General features: G+C 37.7%; 1 protein-coding gene across 1 annotated transcript in view; it reads right to left on the bottom strand.

Annotated features, from left to right (window-relative positions):
• Positions 1-14,706, bottom strand: part of LOC309499133 (transmembrane protein 132C) — a 241,874-nt gene that overhangs the window by 40,599 nt on the left and 186,569 nt on the right. The window contains exon 5 of the mRNA XM_082170196.1: positions 2,152-2,295. Coding sequence (XP_082026322.1) covers positions 2,152-2,295 — 144 coding nt within the window. The remainder of the gene's footprint in view (positions 1-2,151; positions 2,296-14,706) is intronic.

The raw sequence follows: 14,706 nt of genomic DNA, 5'->3' as shown, positions 1-14,706 counted from the left end.
TTGAGTTTATCCTGACGGTGCACTTCTGTATCTCGTCCTCAGTTGCAACGCTGTCATGTTTCCTGTTTACACCTGTCACGCATGTCACCCTGAGTTCAAGCTTTATGACATTTATCTTTATGACAACCGCAAGTAGACAGGTACACCTGCCGCAATTTCCCCACCACATGTTTCTGTCATGAAGCAGATTCTCTTCCTACCCTGATGCTCTTTCCCCCCCATCACAACACCAACAAAAAAATGAGCGTCCTGTAATTCCCTTAATAACACGCTCTGTTGTTCAACTTTGCATTAAAGCTCTGGAATGAGTTTTTCATTGTTACTGGGTATTGATTGTATTTAAACTACATATTGCTGCTTGTAAATGGAAATTGCCTCAGCATCGGGAAGGTTCAGTTATTAGCTCAGAGCTCAGGAGAGCATGACAACGCAGACTCTGATGCTACTTTCACGCAACCCCCAAGGGTAAAATTGACTATTGGCCCCAAAAAGCAAGTGTTTTTATATTTTACAAAAGAAACAGAGTAAGAGTAATTTATAGTACGGTTCAAAAGTTTGGGGCAAGATTTTTTTTTTTTTTTTTTTTTTAAACAAGTCTCTTATGCACATTAAGGCTGCATTTATTTGATGTAACAGTAATATTGTGTAATATTATTACAATTTAAGACAACTGTTTTCTATTGAAATATATTTTCAAATATAATGTTGATTTGATGCACAAGAAACATTTCTTATTATTATCAATGTTAACATTATAAACTTTTGACCAAGTTAATGCATCTTTGCTGAATAAAATCCTAATTTCTTACTGACCCCAAAGCTTTGGATGGTAGTATACAGGTATACACACACACACACACACACACACACACACACACACACACACACACACACACACACCTTTTGAAGGTACACTATGTCATTTTTTTTCTCTCAGAATTAACCAAACTGATAATCAATACATCATAAATCCTTCTTCCAAAACAGGTTTTTATCTAACCCTGCTTCACTATGGTAAGCCTAATATAAGTATAATATTTTAGACCTGACGGGAAGGTTTTTCACTGGAAATTGCGAGAAAGGTGGACATGGAACACAGTAAATCTCAAACCTCCGGGGAATTACCCGTTTTTAAAAAACACAGAATAGAGGAGAGTCTGCTGACAAAAAGAGAATGTGACAGAGCTCGTAATAAAACTAGAATCAAGGTTGGCTTGGCTTTTCGGAGATGGAGAGAACTGAGAGACTGAGAGAGGCAAAGCGGAGATGTCGTTATTATTACTCAACAGGTGAGTAAGGTATTTGAACAGATGAATTGCCATATATACAGTAGCGCTCTATTGTAATTGTAAAGCATTATCTATTCTGAAGCTACAGTATGTCCCAATGTTCTTCTGCAAAATGCATGTTTTTTAACCGCTAGAGGCCCAAAAGTTATATAGTGTATACCTTTAAATAAGTGTACTTCAAAAAACTCAAAATCCCTAACATTACACACTAGACATTTGGCTATTTTTCAACAGAGAAACTTTAAAATTAAAAATTAAATCTATGAAACACGTCCAGTTGGGACCAGATAAACCCAAAACCACAAGTCCAGTAAAATGACCAGTGTGCACCGTAAACATCTTCAGCAATAATTACTTGCTGAATTGAATAAGAATAAACAGACAGGTATGACGTGGTTGGCTTGTTTATCTTTTAAGGTGTTTCTTCCTGTTACATCAGAATTTTTCATCCTTATAATTCCTTCATTCTTTTTTTGGGGGGGTTCTGCTACCTTTCATGTCTTCATTTGCATCGGCTCAGTCATTTCATGTGATGTGACACATCTCGCGTTTGTCTTCCAGACAATTATTCAGTTCTGGAAATGTCTTTTTTTGTGTATGTGTGCATTTCTGAGTGTGTAACTCAAACCCGATAAAAAGAATAACTTTGCGGAGGGAAAAACGCCTTTCACAGGCACCCGCTGTTTTTCTTGTCTGTTCATCTCCTCTTTGTCACCAGTCTGGGCTTCCCTGAGTCACCCTGGAGCCTGTCGCTTGATGAAATCTATCGACAATGCAAGGCCCCACCTGTCTAAACTTTTGATGGAGAGCGGGGGGGAGAGGATGAAGAAGGTAACACAAAATAAAGCAGGTGAGCTCTCACCTTGAGGACGTCCTCATCTGTGGAGATGCAGGTCAAGGGGTCATCCACCTCTCTCACCGTTCCGTCCTGTTCCACAGAAACAACCTTTACCGGCATGGCAACGCGCCGTCCAGTCAGAATTGCTGTGTTCAGGATCTCTGTGTCCTATATGAAAGAGATATTTGCTGTTTAATTTCTATATAAATTTAAATTAATCCCATTAAATATATCTATTTTTAAATATTAGAATATATTTATATAAAATTTGAAATACATTTGAAACTTTCCCAAATCAATTTTTGGGAACTTTTCAGCCCTGTCCTTTTACTCTCCTAATAAAATGATGGATGGAATACAGCTGAAATCCACCACAAAAACAGATAAATTGATTTGAAAATAACAATCTGAAATAAATTGAGGTGCAGGGAAAGGCAAGTCTCTCTAATGTAAAGCTGATGCCTGCTGGCACTGTGATGTTTCATATCTCACGATTGCTCGGCTTTGACAGAGATTAATTATCATATTCTCAATTATGCAATCATTTCATCACATTCAGAGAGGGTTAATGGGTCTTCATGTGGGTTTGGGTCTCTCTGAATTCATCTCCTCAAGTATTTACCACATAAATATTTAGCATGAGAACACATTCCTCTCAGGAGAAAACACTCCTTTATTGGAGAGAAAAGAAAGCGCGAGAGACAGAAAATGAGAGCGAGAGCTCGGAGGAAGCCTGGTCGTGGCCATAATTGACATTTTAACATTATGAAAAGGCTGGTAATTACGCAGAGAGGAGAGGTCAGTTATCGCAGTATCCATAGCGATAATGAGTCATTACAACGCCATCCAGAGAGAGAAGCTCAAAACCTCCACTAGACATACAGAGAGAGAGAGGGCAGGAGAGATTGGAAATATAAAATAAGAGCTGCTCTAAGTCAATTTTGCTTAATTATTATTTTTTTGCTACATAATAACGCACAGTTTGAAGGTCTTATAAGGACTATAAAGAATAGTTGTTGGTAATTAATATGGTTGATAGTTCTGTTATGGTTCTGTTTAGTTTAACATATGCTATTTTGTTAAATTACGGTGTTTAACCCGAAACAGCCTATGTTTTGTGTTTCTCATTTACAGTACTAAACAAATGTGTAATATACAAGACCAAATTTACTAGCTCTGCAAGTATCTAGGTGAATGACTTTAAAAAACACCTTTCATATATTGAATCTAGTCTCTTTGCCACATTTGCATCATATTATAAAATGTATTAAACATGGAACACAAATTGAATAGTAAAATATTTACACTCTTACAAAAAAGATATATATTCAAAAGAAAATGCTGTTCTTTTGAAATTTCTATTCATCAAAGAATCATCACAGTTTCCACAAAAAATTAAGCAGCACAACCATTTTCAACATTGATAAGGGCAATTTCTGAAGGACATTTCTGATGTAATACTGAAGATTGGAGTAATGATGCTGGGCTGGGTTTCCCGAAACCTTCTAAATGCTACGTCGTTCTTAAGTTGCACCTTAAGCTGTACCTTATCGTTAATACGTGTTTCCCGAAACATTCTTAGTTAAGTATACCTTCTGTAAGTCATTCGTTCGGAAGGTTGGTCTGGGCTACTCTTAGCTTTACCTTATCACTGTTGCAGGTCTATATGAATATAATTCTGAAGTTTTAATACACACAGACAGTGTTCAATTAGGCTAATTCAAGTGTTTTTATGCAAAGAATAAAATTGTCATTACACTGATTGTTGTTAGAATTTTAATTATATTATTATATATAATAAAATTTAATAAATTTATTTTAATAAAAGAGCGCTTTTAAAGGCCAGTGAAAGCATAGGCTACTGTCAGTTAAGTCCTATTCAGACGCTAATTTTTTCTCATGGGCTCGTCCGGTATTTTACACATTTACAGGGGTAATTCGGTGATTTTAGTGCCGTCCGAATCCATAATATCAGTGTTTTTTCTCACCCAACCCGCGTAAAAATCCCTGGCCAAATTAGTACCTACTGTTTTTTGACAAACAGGTCGTGTGGTAATTTAATTGCCGTCTGAATCCAAATCTCTGAGTTTACAAGAAGAGATTAAAAATTCACTGTTTAAATCCTTTTTGATCACTGCCGAGCACCTTACGTAAGATGTACACTTTTATTACTGAAATGCTGGAAAGTATTTACAAGAACAATATTTTTATCGCAGCTCCACCTCAGCGAACAAAAATGGGAAAGAGAAGAAAGCACGTAAAAATTTGAAATGGTTATCATGGCAGCAATATATGATACAATTTTAAAATATGTAGGCTAGGCTATTATAGGCTATTATAGTTTGGATAATTTTTTTATAATATCCCGATAGTCCTAATAAATGCAATTTCAACTATTTCTAAAGTGCTTCTTTTATAAAGAACAACGCTTTCTCACATAATGCAGTGAAACAGCCCCTGCACGAGAGAATAATTGATTCTCGAGCCGTCGATATCAATCAATTCAGCACCATAGCCACGGACAGCACCGGGTAACGTCGCACGTAAGAAGGTATATCTTTAGCAGCGTCCTAAGGTTCGGGGAACACGCCTAGCAATGGTATACCTTTAGTTACATGTAAGTTATACCTTAAGAGTCTTCGTAGCGCGCTAAGAGACAACGTTATCGGGAAACTCAGCCCTGAAAATGCAGCTTTGCCATCACAGGAATAAATACCATTTGAAATGTATTAAAATAGAAAACAGCTATTTAAAATTTTAAACATTTTTATTTTTGATCAAACAAATGTAGCCTTGGTGAGTGCAATATACTTCTTTCAAAAACATACAAAATCCCCAAACTTTTGAACAGTGTATATATAAAGATGCAAATAATTTTTTTTTTTATATCCAATCAGATTTTTCATGTTTAATATACTGTATACTGTATACAATATATTGCATAAGAAAAATCTGTTGGAGATTTCAGAGTTTACTCTGAATGTGTGTCAGAGTAGAAAAAACTTGATTAGATGTGAGGCACACAAACATCTATTTAAAACAATTTAGTTAACTGGCTACTTTCAGTGGACGGTGATGGTAAACAGTAAACAGTTCACTGCAAATCTATAAGCCTAATTTACATAAAAAAAGTGGGCATGTTTATGCTGAAAAGAACTGATTTAACTGAAAGTCCCATGCTGCAGCTGGTTAAACCTGGTTAAACTGGACTGCAGGTGGTTAGTGAAGAAATTGACATTTTTGCACTGAAATACCACTAGTGACTAGTGCATTCGCCTCAATGACTCATAAATAAATACAGAATACTACCTGTAATTGTATTAAACTCTGTCAGATGTTTAGTCTTATATGGCTTACGCATTAAATGCGCATTAAAATCAGGCAGGTAGAAACCTCACCGATCTTCAACTCACACATGTGGGGCCAGGAGTGTATCACAACTACAGCTACCGACAGAATGAGAGACTGAGAAAACATCAGTGTGTGTGTGTGTGTGTGTGTGTGTGTGTGTGTGTGTGTGTGTGTGTGTGTGTGTGTGTGTGTGTGTGTTTAGAAGAGGAATGGGAATGAGAGAAAAACAAAGGAGGAGACAATACAATAGAGGAGGAAAAATCTCCCTGTCTTTAACATGAGCAGTTTTTCATCTGGCGTCCTGACAGATAAACATGATGAATGAATGAAGGCTATAGGTTCATATCTACTTTATTCCACTTAGCTACATATAAAGCTAAAAAATACTACAAAAATATGTGCTATGACACACCAGTAAAAATAAAAACAATGCAGGCCAACCTACAACCTAACCACACAGCTCAAAAAAAAAAAAAAAATTGTATGATGACATTAATAATATGCCACACAAAAAAAAATAACTGGAAGTAGCGCTACTCTCTGAGTCTCTTGGCATGAATGAGCTGCTTCCACATAAAAAGACACACAAACACAAACACTGCATACAAACACACACTCTTGCACGCCTCTTCATATTCAAGAGATCCAGCTGCAGCTCTCTCATGCAACCAGACTGAATAAATCATAATTGAGATCCATTACGTCACATTCCTAATCTCTTCATAACCATTCAACTAATGAATTTCACACTCCTCAAGTGGAGGAGAAGAGAATGAGGTAGCTTGTACTTTACAGGTGTCAGCGTGCATTATAAATCGTCTCTGTCAAATGGGAAGCGTAGCAGCGTAATGCGAGCTCGGTCAGACAAAGGGATGGATAATGCTCTTTGACTGGTCACCTGTCTGGGCCGAATGCATTTTATAAGTGCTTGGGACAGAGATGACTGATTGGATATGCGTAGCACAAGAATACCTCTTAGAGAGGAATGACAAAGATTAGTGCACACAACATGCAACAAAAAGATATCCTACTGGGAAGAACGAAGACTTACCAAACAAATCAACTGAATCAACTTGGATACAATGCATTTTTGTGTTTTTATGGAGGTGGGTGTCACTTTACTTTATTGTTCAGGCTGAGTTAAGGTTATGGCATGATACAGATTGTGATACAATTGATTCCCTAGTTGTTCACGCAAGAGTGAAACTAATACAGACTAGCATAGGTGATAACGGCATTAGAAAACAATGGCAATTTATCAATATTTTATTGTATAAGCAGTATATATACTGTTCCTGCACCAGGATTGCTTGTTTCCTCACAGCTTTTCAAAAACCCTCCTCTGACTCCCTTTGCGCCTTCCCCTCTTCTATAAAGCACAACAGTCGGGTTCCAAAATGAATAATCCCATTCCTTTTCTCAATAGACCTGAGCTACGAAGTTGTTAATCAATATGCTTTTGTTGAAGTCATCAGTTCATTTTATTTCAATTATGCTCAACAGTAGAATTCCAGGTGAAAAACTACATTAATCATGATTCAGCAGAGAAATCTCCACCAATCAGAGAATTGTGACAAATTGTGCCAAAATAACACTTTAGCGTCCATCCACTCCCATGAAACACGGCAAATGACGTAGAGTTAGTTTCCCTACGCTCTCAAACTTCTTAAATATTTGTGTGCATTTAATACAATAAACATAAAAAATGTGTTATATATTAAACCATCTTTAAATCAATAGTTTTATATTTCTCCATTGTTTTTAAATTTGCAATGTTTCATGGGATTGTAGTTATTTCCCTTATTAAAGCCATTAAATACACATTTTTGCACCTCTGTCTTTTTATTCGATATACAAATACCTTTTTGGTTTAAGTCAATGTTTGTAATGTTGTGATTCACCTCATAGCTGGTTGGTTTGGTTCATGGCTTATAACTCTTAAACAAAGACTTTTTAAAAATATATATATAGTTCCAGAACCAAAGCTGCTGACAAAATGGAGGGCACTGTTGCACTCTATTGATCAGACAAAAAGGTGGTCCCGCCTCTGCACTCATTGGTTGAGCCAGATGTTGGCAAATGGTACAGCCCAACAAACAGTAATGCTTTGATTTTGACACAGTGTCACTGTAAAAAAAAAAAAAAAAAAAAAAAAAAGTTTATTTACAGACTCTGGGAAATCAGTCAACGAATTACTTACTTATTGTTTACTCTGCACATTAAACCTGGATTGGAGTAAGGTTTAAGCATTAGTATACAGTTGTGTTTTGCATGGTCTGATCAAATTTTAATGCAATAAAAACGAAGATGAATTAAAAAATACAAGTCAAATGTAGTTCTGCTATCATCCTCTAGGGGTCAGTCACTTCAGTTTAAGTAATGTGAATGAGTAATGGTGATACCTTGCTATCGACTCAACCAGTAGGGAAAAAATCCATCCATTTAGCTCCATTCACCACTGACTGGGTTATTAGATCTAATAAAATATTGCAGATTCTTTTTCCCACAATCAATACACAAACGTTATTTTCTTATATACCCCAAACACTGAAAGAGAGTCCATTTCAAAGTTCATTAGATTGCATTCACACACATGGAGAAACATAAAAAGCGGCATTACAAATCCTCAGATATCAATACATCTGAAAACGGTCTCTTTGTAGAATGAAAAATACATTTGAATAAATGCAAGCCAGCAGTAATACAGGATGATGTGTAAATGTGCAGACATCTGTGAGAGCATGTATTTTTCTCTCTCTATTGCATAACCTGGCATATGCGATGATACTTGTTTTGTCAGTTTGGCTTGGTGTATGTGAGTGGGTTGTAACGGAGGGACTAGCAACTGAAACTGGGGGATTTTATTTCCAAATGTGCCAAACCCTGTGGGCTTGGCAAATCTGGCTTATTTATTTTGGTTTTTATTTTTTGAGATTTTAGTGAAATAACTGTGGCATATTCAGTTCCATGTTTACACCTCTGTGCTGACAATTTACCAACAATTTACCCATTTTCTAACTCCACACAAACTTGCTGTAAGAAGCAACACAGTCATAACTGGCTGTAGCATACTTTATAACAAGATACACCAAACCCGGCCAAGGAGATAACATCTAATTAATCTAAACTCAATTTGCAGATTCCTCCAGTAATTTGGCAGACTGTTCCAAAAACACAGACATCAAAAAAGAACTGGAAACTGCAAAAACTATTTACTATTCCTTATATATTAATGAAAATCTCCATCAAAACAAACAGTAAGCTAATTAGGTTAGTCATTTCTTGGTACTATTTTGGCCAAGATTAGAATGTAAATGTAAATCATAATTTTACATTTATGCATCTGTCAGATGCTTCTATCCAAAGCAAAAAATAATTGCCAGTGTGTGCTCCCTAGGATTTAAGCTACAGGAAAACATTTTGACCAAGTAAAGAAATCTACTATAGATTAGACAATAGATTTAAATAAATTGCAACACATTGCACATACAATGCACATTAATAAATTGTATTTATCATTATTTCAGTTCAGGAAAACATTGCAAGTAAGTAACTATTATTTTATTAAGCTCTGAGGTAAGGCTGGGTGATAAACTATATGAGATAAAATTTATGTTAACAACGATGATAAGCTCTGGACATTTTTACTCGATATGGATTAATCTAACAGCCAAATATACGCAACAGCCAAATATACGCGACAGCCAGTCAGTGCATGTTGCTAATAAGTGATTTCTGCGTGTCTCTATATGATCGTCTGATACACAAACTCACACCAATGTGACACTCACGGTGTTTTCAACGTCTGCCATCTCAATATATGAGGACATGAACACATGAATTTCATCTCCAGAGTTGCTTTGAGAGTCACCTCACTAGATTTTCAATGTTTCTTTTGAGGACAACTACCACTGAAACTGAAATTAACGGAAAGATCTTCACGACAAACCGTCAAAATAAAAGTTTGGTTTAATTTTAAGAAATGATGTCAGAAATATATCACTACTGTATCCTAAAAGGTAATTTCGTCAGCAGCCATGTCACCCTGTAGCCCAAGACCGGTTGCCCGCTGAAGCTAAGCAGGGCTGAGCCTGGTTAGTACCTGGATGGGAGACCTCCTGAGAAAACCAGGTTGCTGCTGGAAGAGGTGTTAGCGAGGCCAGCAGGGGGTGCTCAACCTGTGGTCTGTGTGGGTCCTAACGCCCCAGTATAGTGATGGGGACACTATACTGTCAAAGAGCACCGTCCTTCGGATGAGACGTAAAACCGAGGTCCTGACTCTCTGTGGTCATTAAAAATCCCAGGATGTCTTTCGAAAGAGTAGGGGTGTAACCCCGGCATCCTGGCCAAATTTGCCCAGTGGCCTCTGTCTGGTCATGGCCTCCTAATCATCCTCATATACTGATTGGCTTCATCACTGTCTCCTCTCCACCAGTAAGCTGGTGTGTGGTGGGCTTTCTGGCGCAATATGGCTGCCGTCGCATCATCCAAGTGGATGCTGCACATTGGTGGTGGTTGAGGAGATTCCCCCCTTCTATGTAAAGCGCTTTGAGTGCTGAGAAAAGCGCTATATAAATGTAATGAATTATTATTATTATTATTAATTGTCAATAGTTTTTTTAAGGAATATCTTACAAACAAGATATTTTTTCATCCATGTATTACATTTATACAGTTCTGTTGTACAGAATCTTATTTGACCAAAAATTATTTGTTGTAAATTAATTGTTATATTTAAATTTGATTACATTTTAAAATCTTGTTAAAATTGTTAAAGTTTATATAAATTTGTATTAAATCATAAAACACTGAGTCATTTTGGCTATATCACCCAGCCCTACTCTGAGGCATCTGTTACGTAAAAACTTCATTGAACCCATTCAACTTTCCTTTTAATTTTTTTTATCAAGCAGACAGATTTACTGACATAAATTTTGGTCTGTTTCTAACATAAAGCAATTGAAAGAATGATCATTTAAATTTTTGGCTTAACTCCTCTACATCATTGCTAACTTGCAAATGTGAAATTCATTGCTTTAGTTTTTCAGGTTATTAACTGAATCCTCACTTATAAACAAACAGATGGCCGTGAGATAAAGATATAACCTGCTGACTTCATCCACTCTGCACCAATATATTTAAATAGCAACATTTATAAACAAACTGAAAATAAACTGACATTTTAAGTGTCATTACTTGTGCTTTTCTCTTCATCAGCAATACAGAAAAAAATAAATGTGAAGCTGAACTTCATGTCTTCCGCCCCCCAGTCTGCTGTGGGAATTGTGCCATTAAAAGGGCTAGTGTTCATGCAACTGCCCGTTGTGAATTTATGAGAAAAGAGTAGGGGCAATAATTACTATGCAGCTGTCAAGTTCTGGGCCAATTTCAGTATCCTACTGTGCGTCTTATGCTAATTTCTGCTCTCTTGCCCCCAGGCCCAATCACATTGCTATCCTTAAGCCCATTTCCTGTTTTCCCCCTTTGCCTTGATATCCAATTTTCCGTGAGCTCCTCCTGCCATAACGGCAGCTATGGCGCACGAGCCCATATATATCACAAAGCGTTAAGAGAAGAGAGGTGTCCGTGGGCACAGTGGTGATTTATGGGTCGTGTTTCCTCCCCTAAATAGAGGCTGGATGGAGGATTGGATCAGATGGGCAATGGGCGACGAACGCAAAAGCTATAAAACTGAGAATGTCTGTGTACAGAGGCTAAAGTTTCTCCACTGTAAATAACAAACCATCAATCAGATGCCTTTAGCACAGAGACATGTGATATTGGACGATGGATAGCAAATTTTGTAATAATTGGTTGCAGTGAACGAAAGGGTTGTGATCTGTGTCTTATTAATGAACCTCTGAGCTGAGAAATGTGAATTATTTTGAGCCAAATCGTGATTATAATTGGCAAGAAGAGACATATGATTAAAGATATGATTAAAAATATCATTGTGAAAGTGATAAGCAAATTTTATAGTGGATGTGGTGTGTCTTCAAACCTCCGTGCTCTGCCCAATTACTCTGACAACCACAAATGATCTCACCACACAGGCTGTGGTTTAGGACGCATTGAACCGAAACCCTCAAACAACAGAATCCGTCACTACAGTCCAGAGAGCAGCCTTCTCCAGGGCCTGACCAAAGCCCAATCAATAAAGCATCAGAAGGACCATAAGCCTGCATCATTCAACTAATCCAAGTAGATTCCCCACCGCAGAGCTGTATCTGTGCCACATCGGGACAGAACAAGTAGCACAAGGTGGGACAGACCATGAAAGCAGAGCAGAATTTGACAAGAGAATCTGTCAAACTCTGAACTGACTGAGAATTAGAATGAGCATCATTGTAATTCTTGTGTACAATGATATTAACTAGAATTTTTGACTACCATTCAAAGGTTTGTATAATTTGTGCTTGCTGTTTAATAATCATTTGAAACTTAAGCCTGGAACACACCAAGCCGATGCCGACGAACTAACGCTGATGAAAGCCGACTGTGTTTTTGCTTCGCGTCGGGGTAAAAAGCTGCACTTGAACACACCGAGAGAACTACAGCCGACTGTCAGCTAGAATGCACATTCTGCGCCTTTGTGTAAATGAGACAACTGTCTATTTCTGCAGATATTTTCATCTGTATTCGTCATTCAAAAAGGGAAACCGACGCTGCAGGCTGTAGATACACAAACCGTTAATAAAGCAGTGCATGCTTACCGTTTTGAATATCAATCCTGCTAAACACTTTCTTTATTCCACTCTGCTCATGTTAATATTGAAATATTCGCCAAGGACCACTCAGGTAAGATGACATAACATTAGAATAGCCTTCTATCTGTACCGTTTTGACTTCTTTGCTTGCTGTTTTGCTATTATTCTCGTTCACTAAGCTGAACAGCCAATCAGAGTTCCCTCTTTCACCGACGGCCCGACGCCGATCCAACATGTTGAATCGGCCGAAAAAAAGCAGACAAGGACCAATTTCTGCCTGAAGGGGCGGAACACACTGAGAAAACTTAGTCGGACGACGCACAAAAACTGCCCAACGGCCGACCGTTGGCTTGGTGTGTTCCAGGCTTTAGCAAACTGGCAGCTCCAGTAGTAATGAAAATATTTCGGAAACTAGCATGTATAAACTAAACAATTTAATAATCAATTAAAAAGGAATTTATGCCTGTATGATATTACGCAGACGCCACATTGGACCAGCGGTTTGGAAAATGGATGGATGGATGATGAAAATGGATGGATGTTGAAAATGGATGGATGGATGTTTCAGCTGCAGGCGCCATCTTCTGGTGAGACACAGGATTTCATTCGGGACAACCATCGCAGTGCATTATGGGTATTCTCTAGCCGTTGAACATACATCGGTTGTACACTCGTTATTGCAGTCCATTGTGGGATTGAATGAGTGCCCTCGATAATGTCCACTATGGTTTCGGACACCACTACAAATGGCTGTCCCCTCAAATAGTGCCATGGGCGATTTTGGAAACAGCCTAGAAGTCCTGAAGACCTTGATTAGCTTTTTCAGGTGTGTTTAATTAGGGTTGGTGCTAAACTCTGCAAGAAAAGTGGATCGCCAGGAAAGTCGAGGGCCAGAGTTGAGAATCTCTGTCCTAAAGGGACATGGTGATGTAAAAATATATGACAGGGGAGGAGATTTATGTCAATAATTTTGCGTTCTCTTTTACATTTTTTACATTCCACCAAGAAACTTTGCGTTCATTTGCTAAATGAAAAGTTTTGGAAGAGAACGCAAAAAGTTTTGCAAGCAAAAGCAAAGTTTCTCAGGGGAGTGCAAATGTTTTGTGAGTGAAGGCAATGAGATTTTAACCTATAATCTATGAGATTTTAACTACACTTTCTTAGAAAAGAAGAAGCTGCATAGTTTAAAATGTCATACCCAGAGCACATGTAGTTTAATAGTAGGGGTTTTGAAAAATAGTGATGCTTACCATAGAAAGCACTACTAACTAAAGATCAATATGGATTTAACAGCAAACTGCATAAAGTGCTGTAGTCTCATTTACACAGCATTACTTCAGCGGATGGAGAGCATGTGTACTAAAAATAGAACTCAATTAAGGCACATTAACACTTTAGGAATTATCAATACATGCCTCTAATTATTTCATGGTGTCATGTCTGGGTGATTCCAATGCCAGACCATTCGATCTGGTGCAATTTGGGTTTGGGGGATTATTGACGTTCAGAGAACTGGAACAGGAAGGTGTGAATGCCACTCTGGTAAGGCAGGTTGGCACTGAAAGAGGTCATAGTTAATGTCAGCATAATAACAATGAAAAGTCATTTGTTGCTTTGTAAGAGAAACTATCCAATTATTCGTAACTTTAAACTTAGAAGCTAAAAAAAAAAAAAAAAAGACTCCCAAGGGAGGTGGCAGTGTCACCTGATCCCCCACAATGCACTGTGTCTAAGTACATCACTGCTGGCTGTCATTATCAGCGCCATGCACCTGCTATAAATGCAATGGCTTTCATCTTGTATTTAATACAAAGCTAAACAGCCATAAAATCATCTAGCCGCACACTTCACCTCCAAGGCCTCGATGGCAGCTCGTAACTGACCATAATTAAGCTTTGAAATACAAGCTTGTAAAAGTGATCACACTAGTGAAATGTGCAGGTCACAGCAGAAAACAATTAACTCACATACTGCTCTCACCCTTAAAGAATCTGAATAATTACAACAACAATCTACACGCACTAGCAAGTCAGCAGACCACGAGCCAAAAATCAGACTAATACGGTGGGCCATCAACACTAAGGCACAAGGCATCAAGCAAAACAAACAATAAACATGAAAAATTATGCATAATATCTGGACAAACAAGTGGGAGGAGCTGCACGTGGTCATCGGCATAAAACTAAACACACTTCTGACAGCTGTAAGCACACTTCAAGTTAACCTCTAATTAGCAGATTCATTACATTTCTCCTCCTGTATCACACAGCTCACTTGAGCATGTCAAAATCCAATTAGGAGATGTCTTTCATAGCCATTGTATGCGTCTGCATTCCCGTCTCACAATTTCAAAGGCTTATTGTTGACAAGCGAAGCCGCTAAGTCCTATGTCCCACATTTCTGTGGTTCAGTTGATTTCCTGTATGTGCTAATCAGTGTTGGGCAAATGTTAGCTACTGTTACATAAAAAAAGAAACTAATTATGGTGTATGGAAAGAAATGTGACTTCTGCGTTACTGTT

Source organism: Leuciscus leuciscus (genome assembly GCF_965113295.1).
Source record: "Leuciscus leuciscus genome assembly, chromosome: 5".
In the NCBI taxonomy this organism is placed as follows: domain Eukaryota; kingdom Metazoa; phylum Chordata; class Actinopteri; order Cypriniformes; family Leuciscidae; genus Leuciscus; species Leuciscus leuciscus.
The sequence above is the reverse complement of the archived record's forward strand: the minus strand, read 5'-3'. Positions and strand labels throughout refer to the sequence as shown.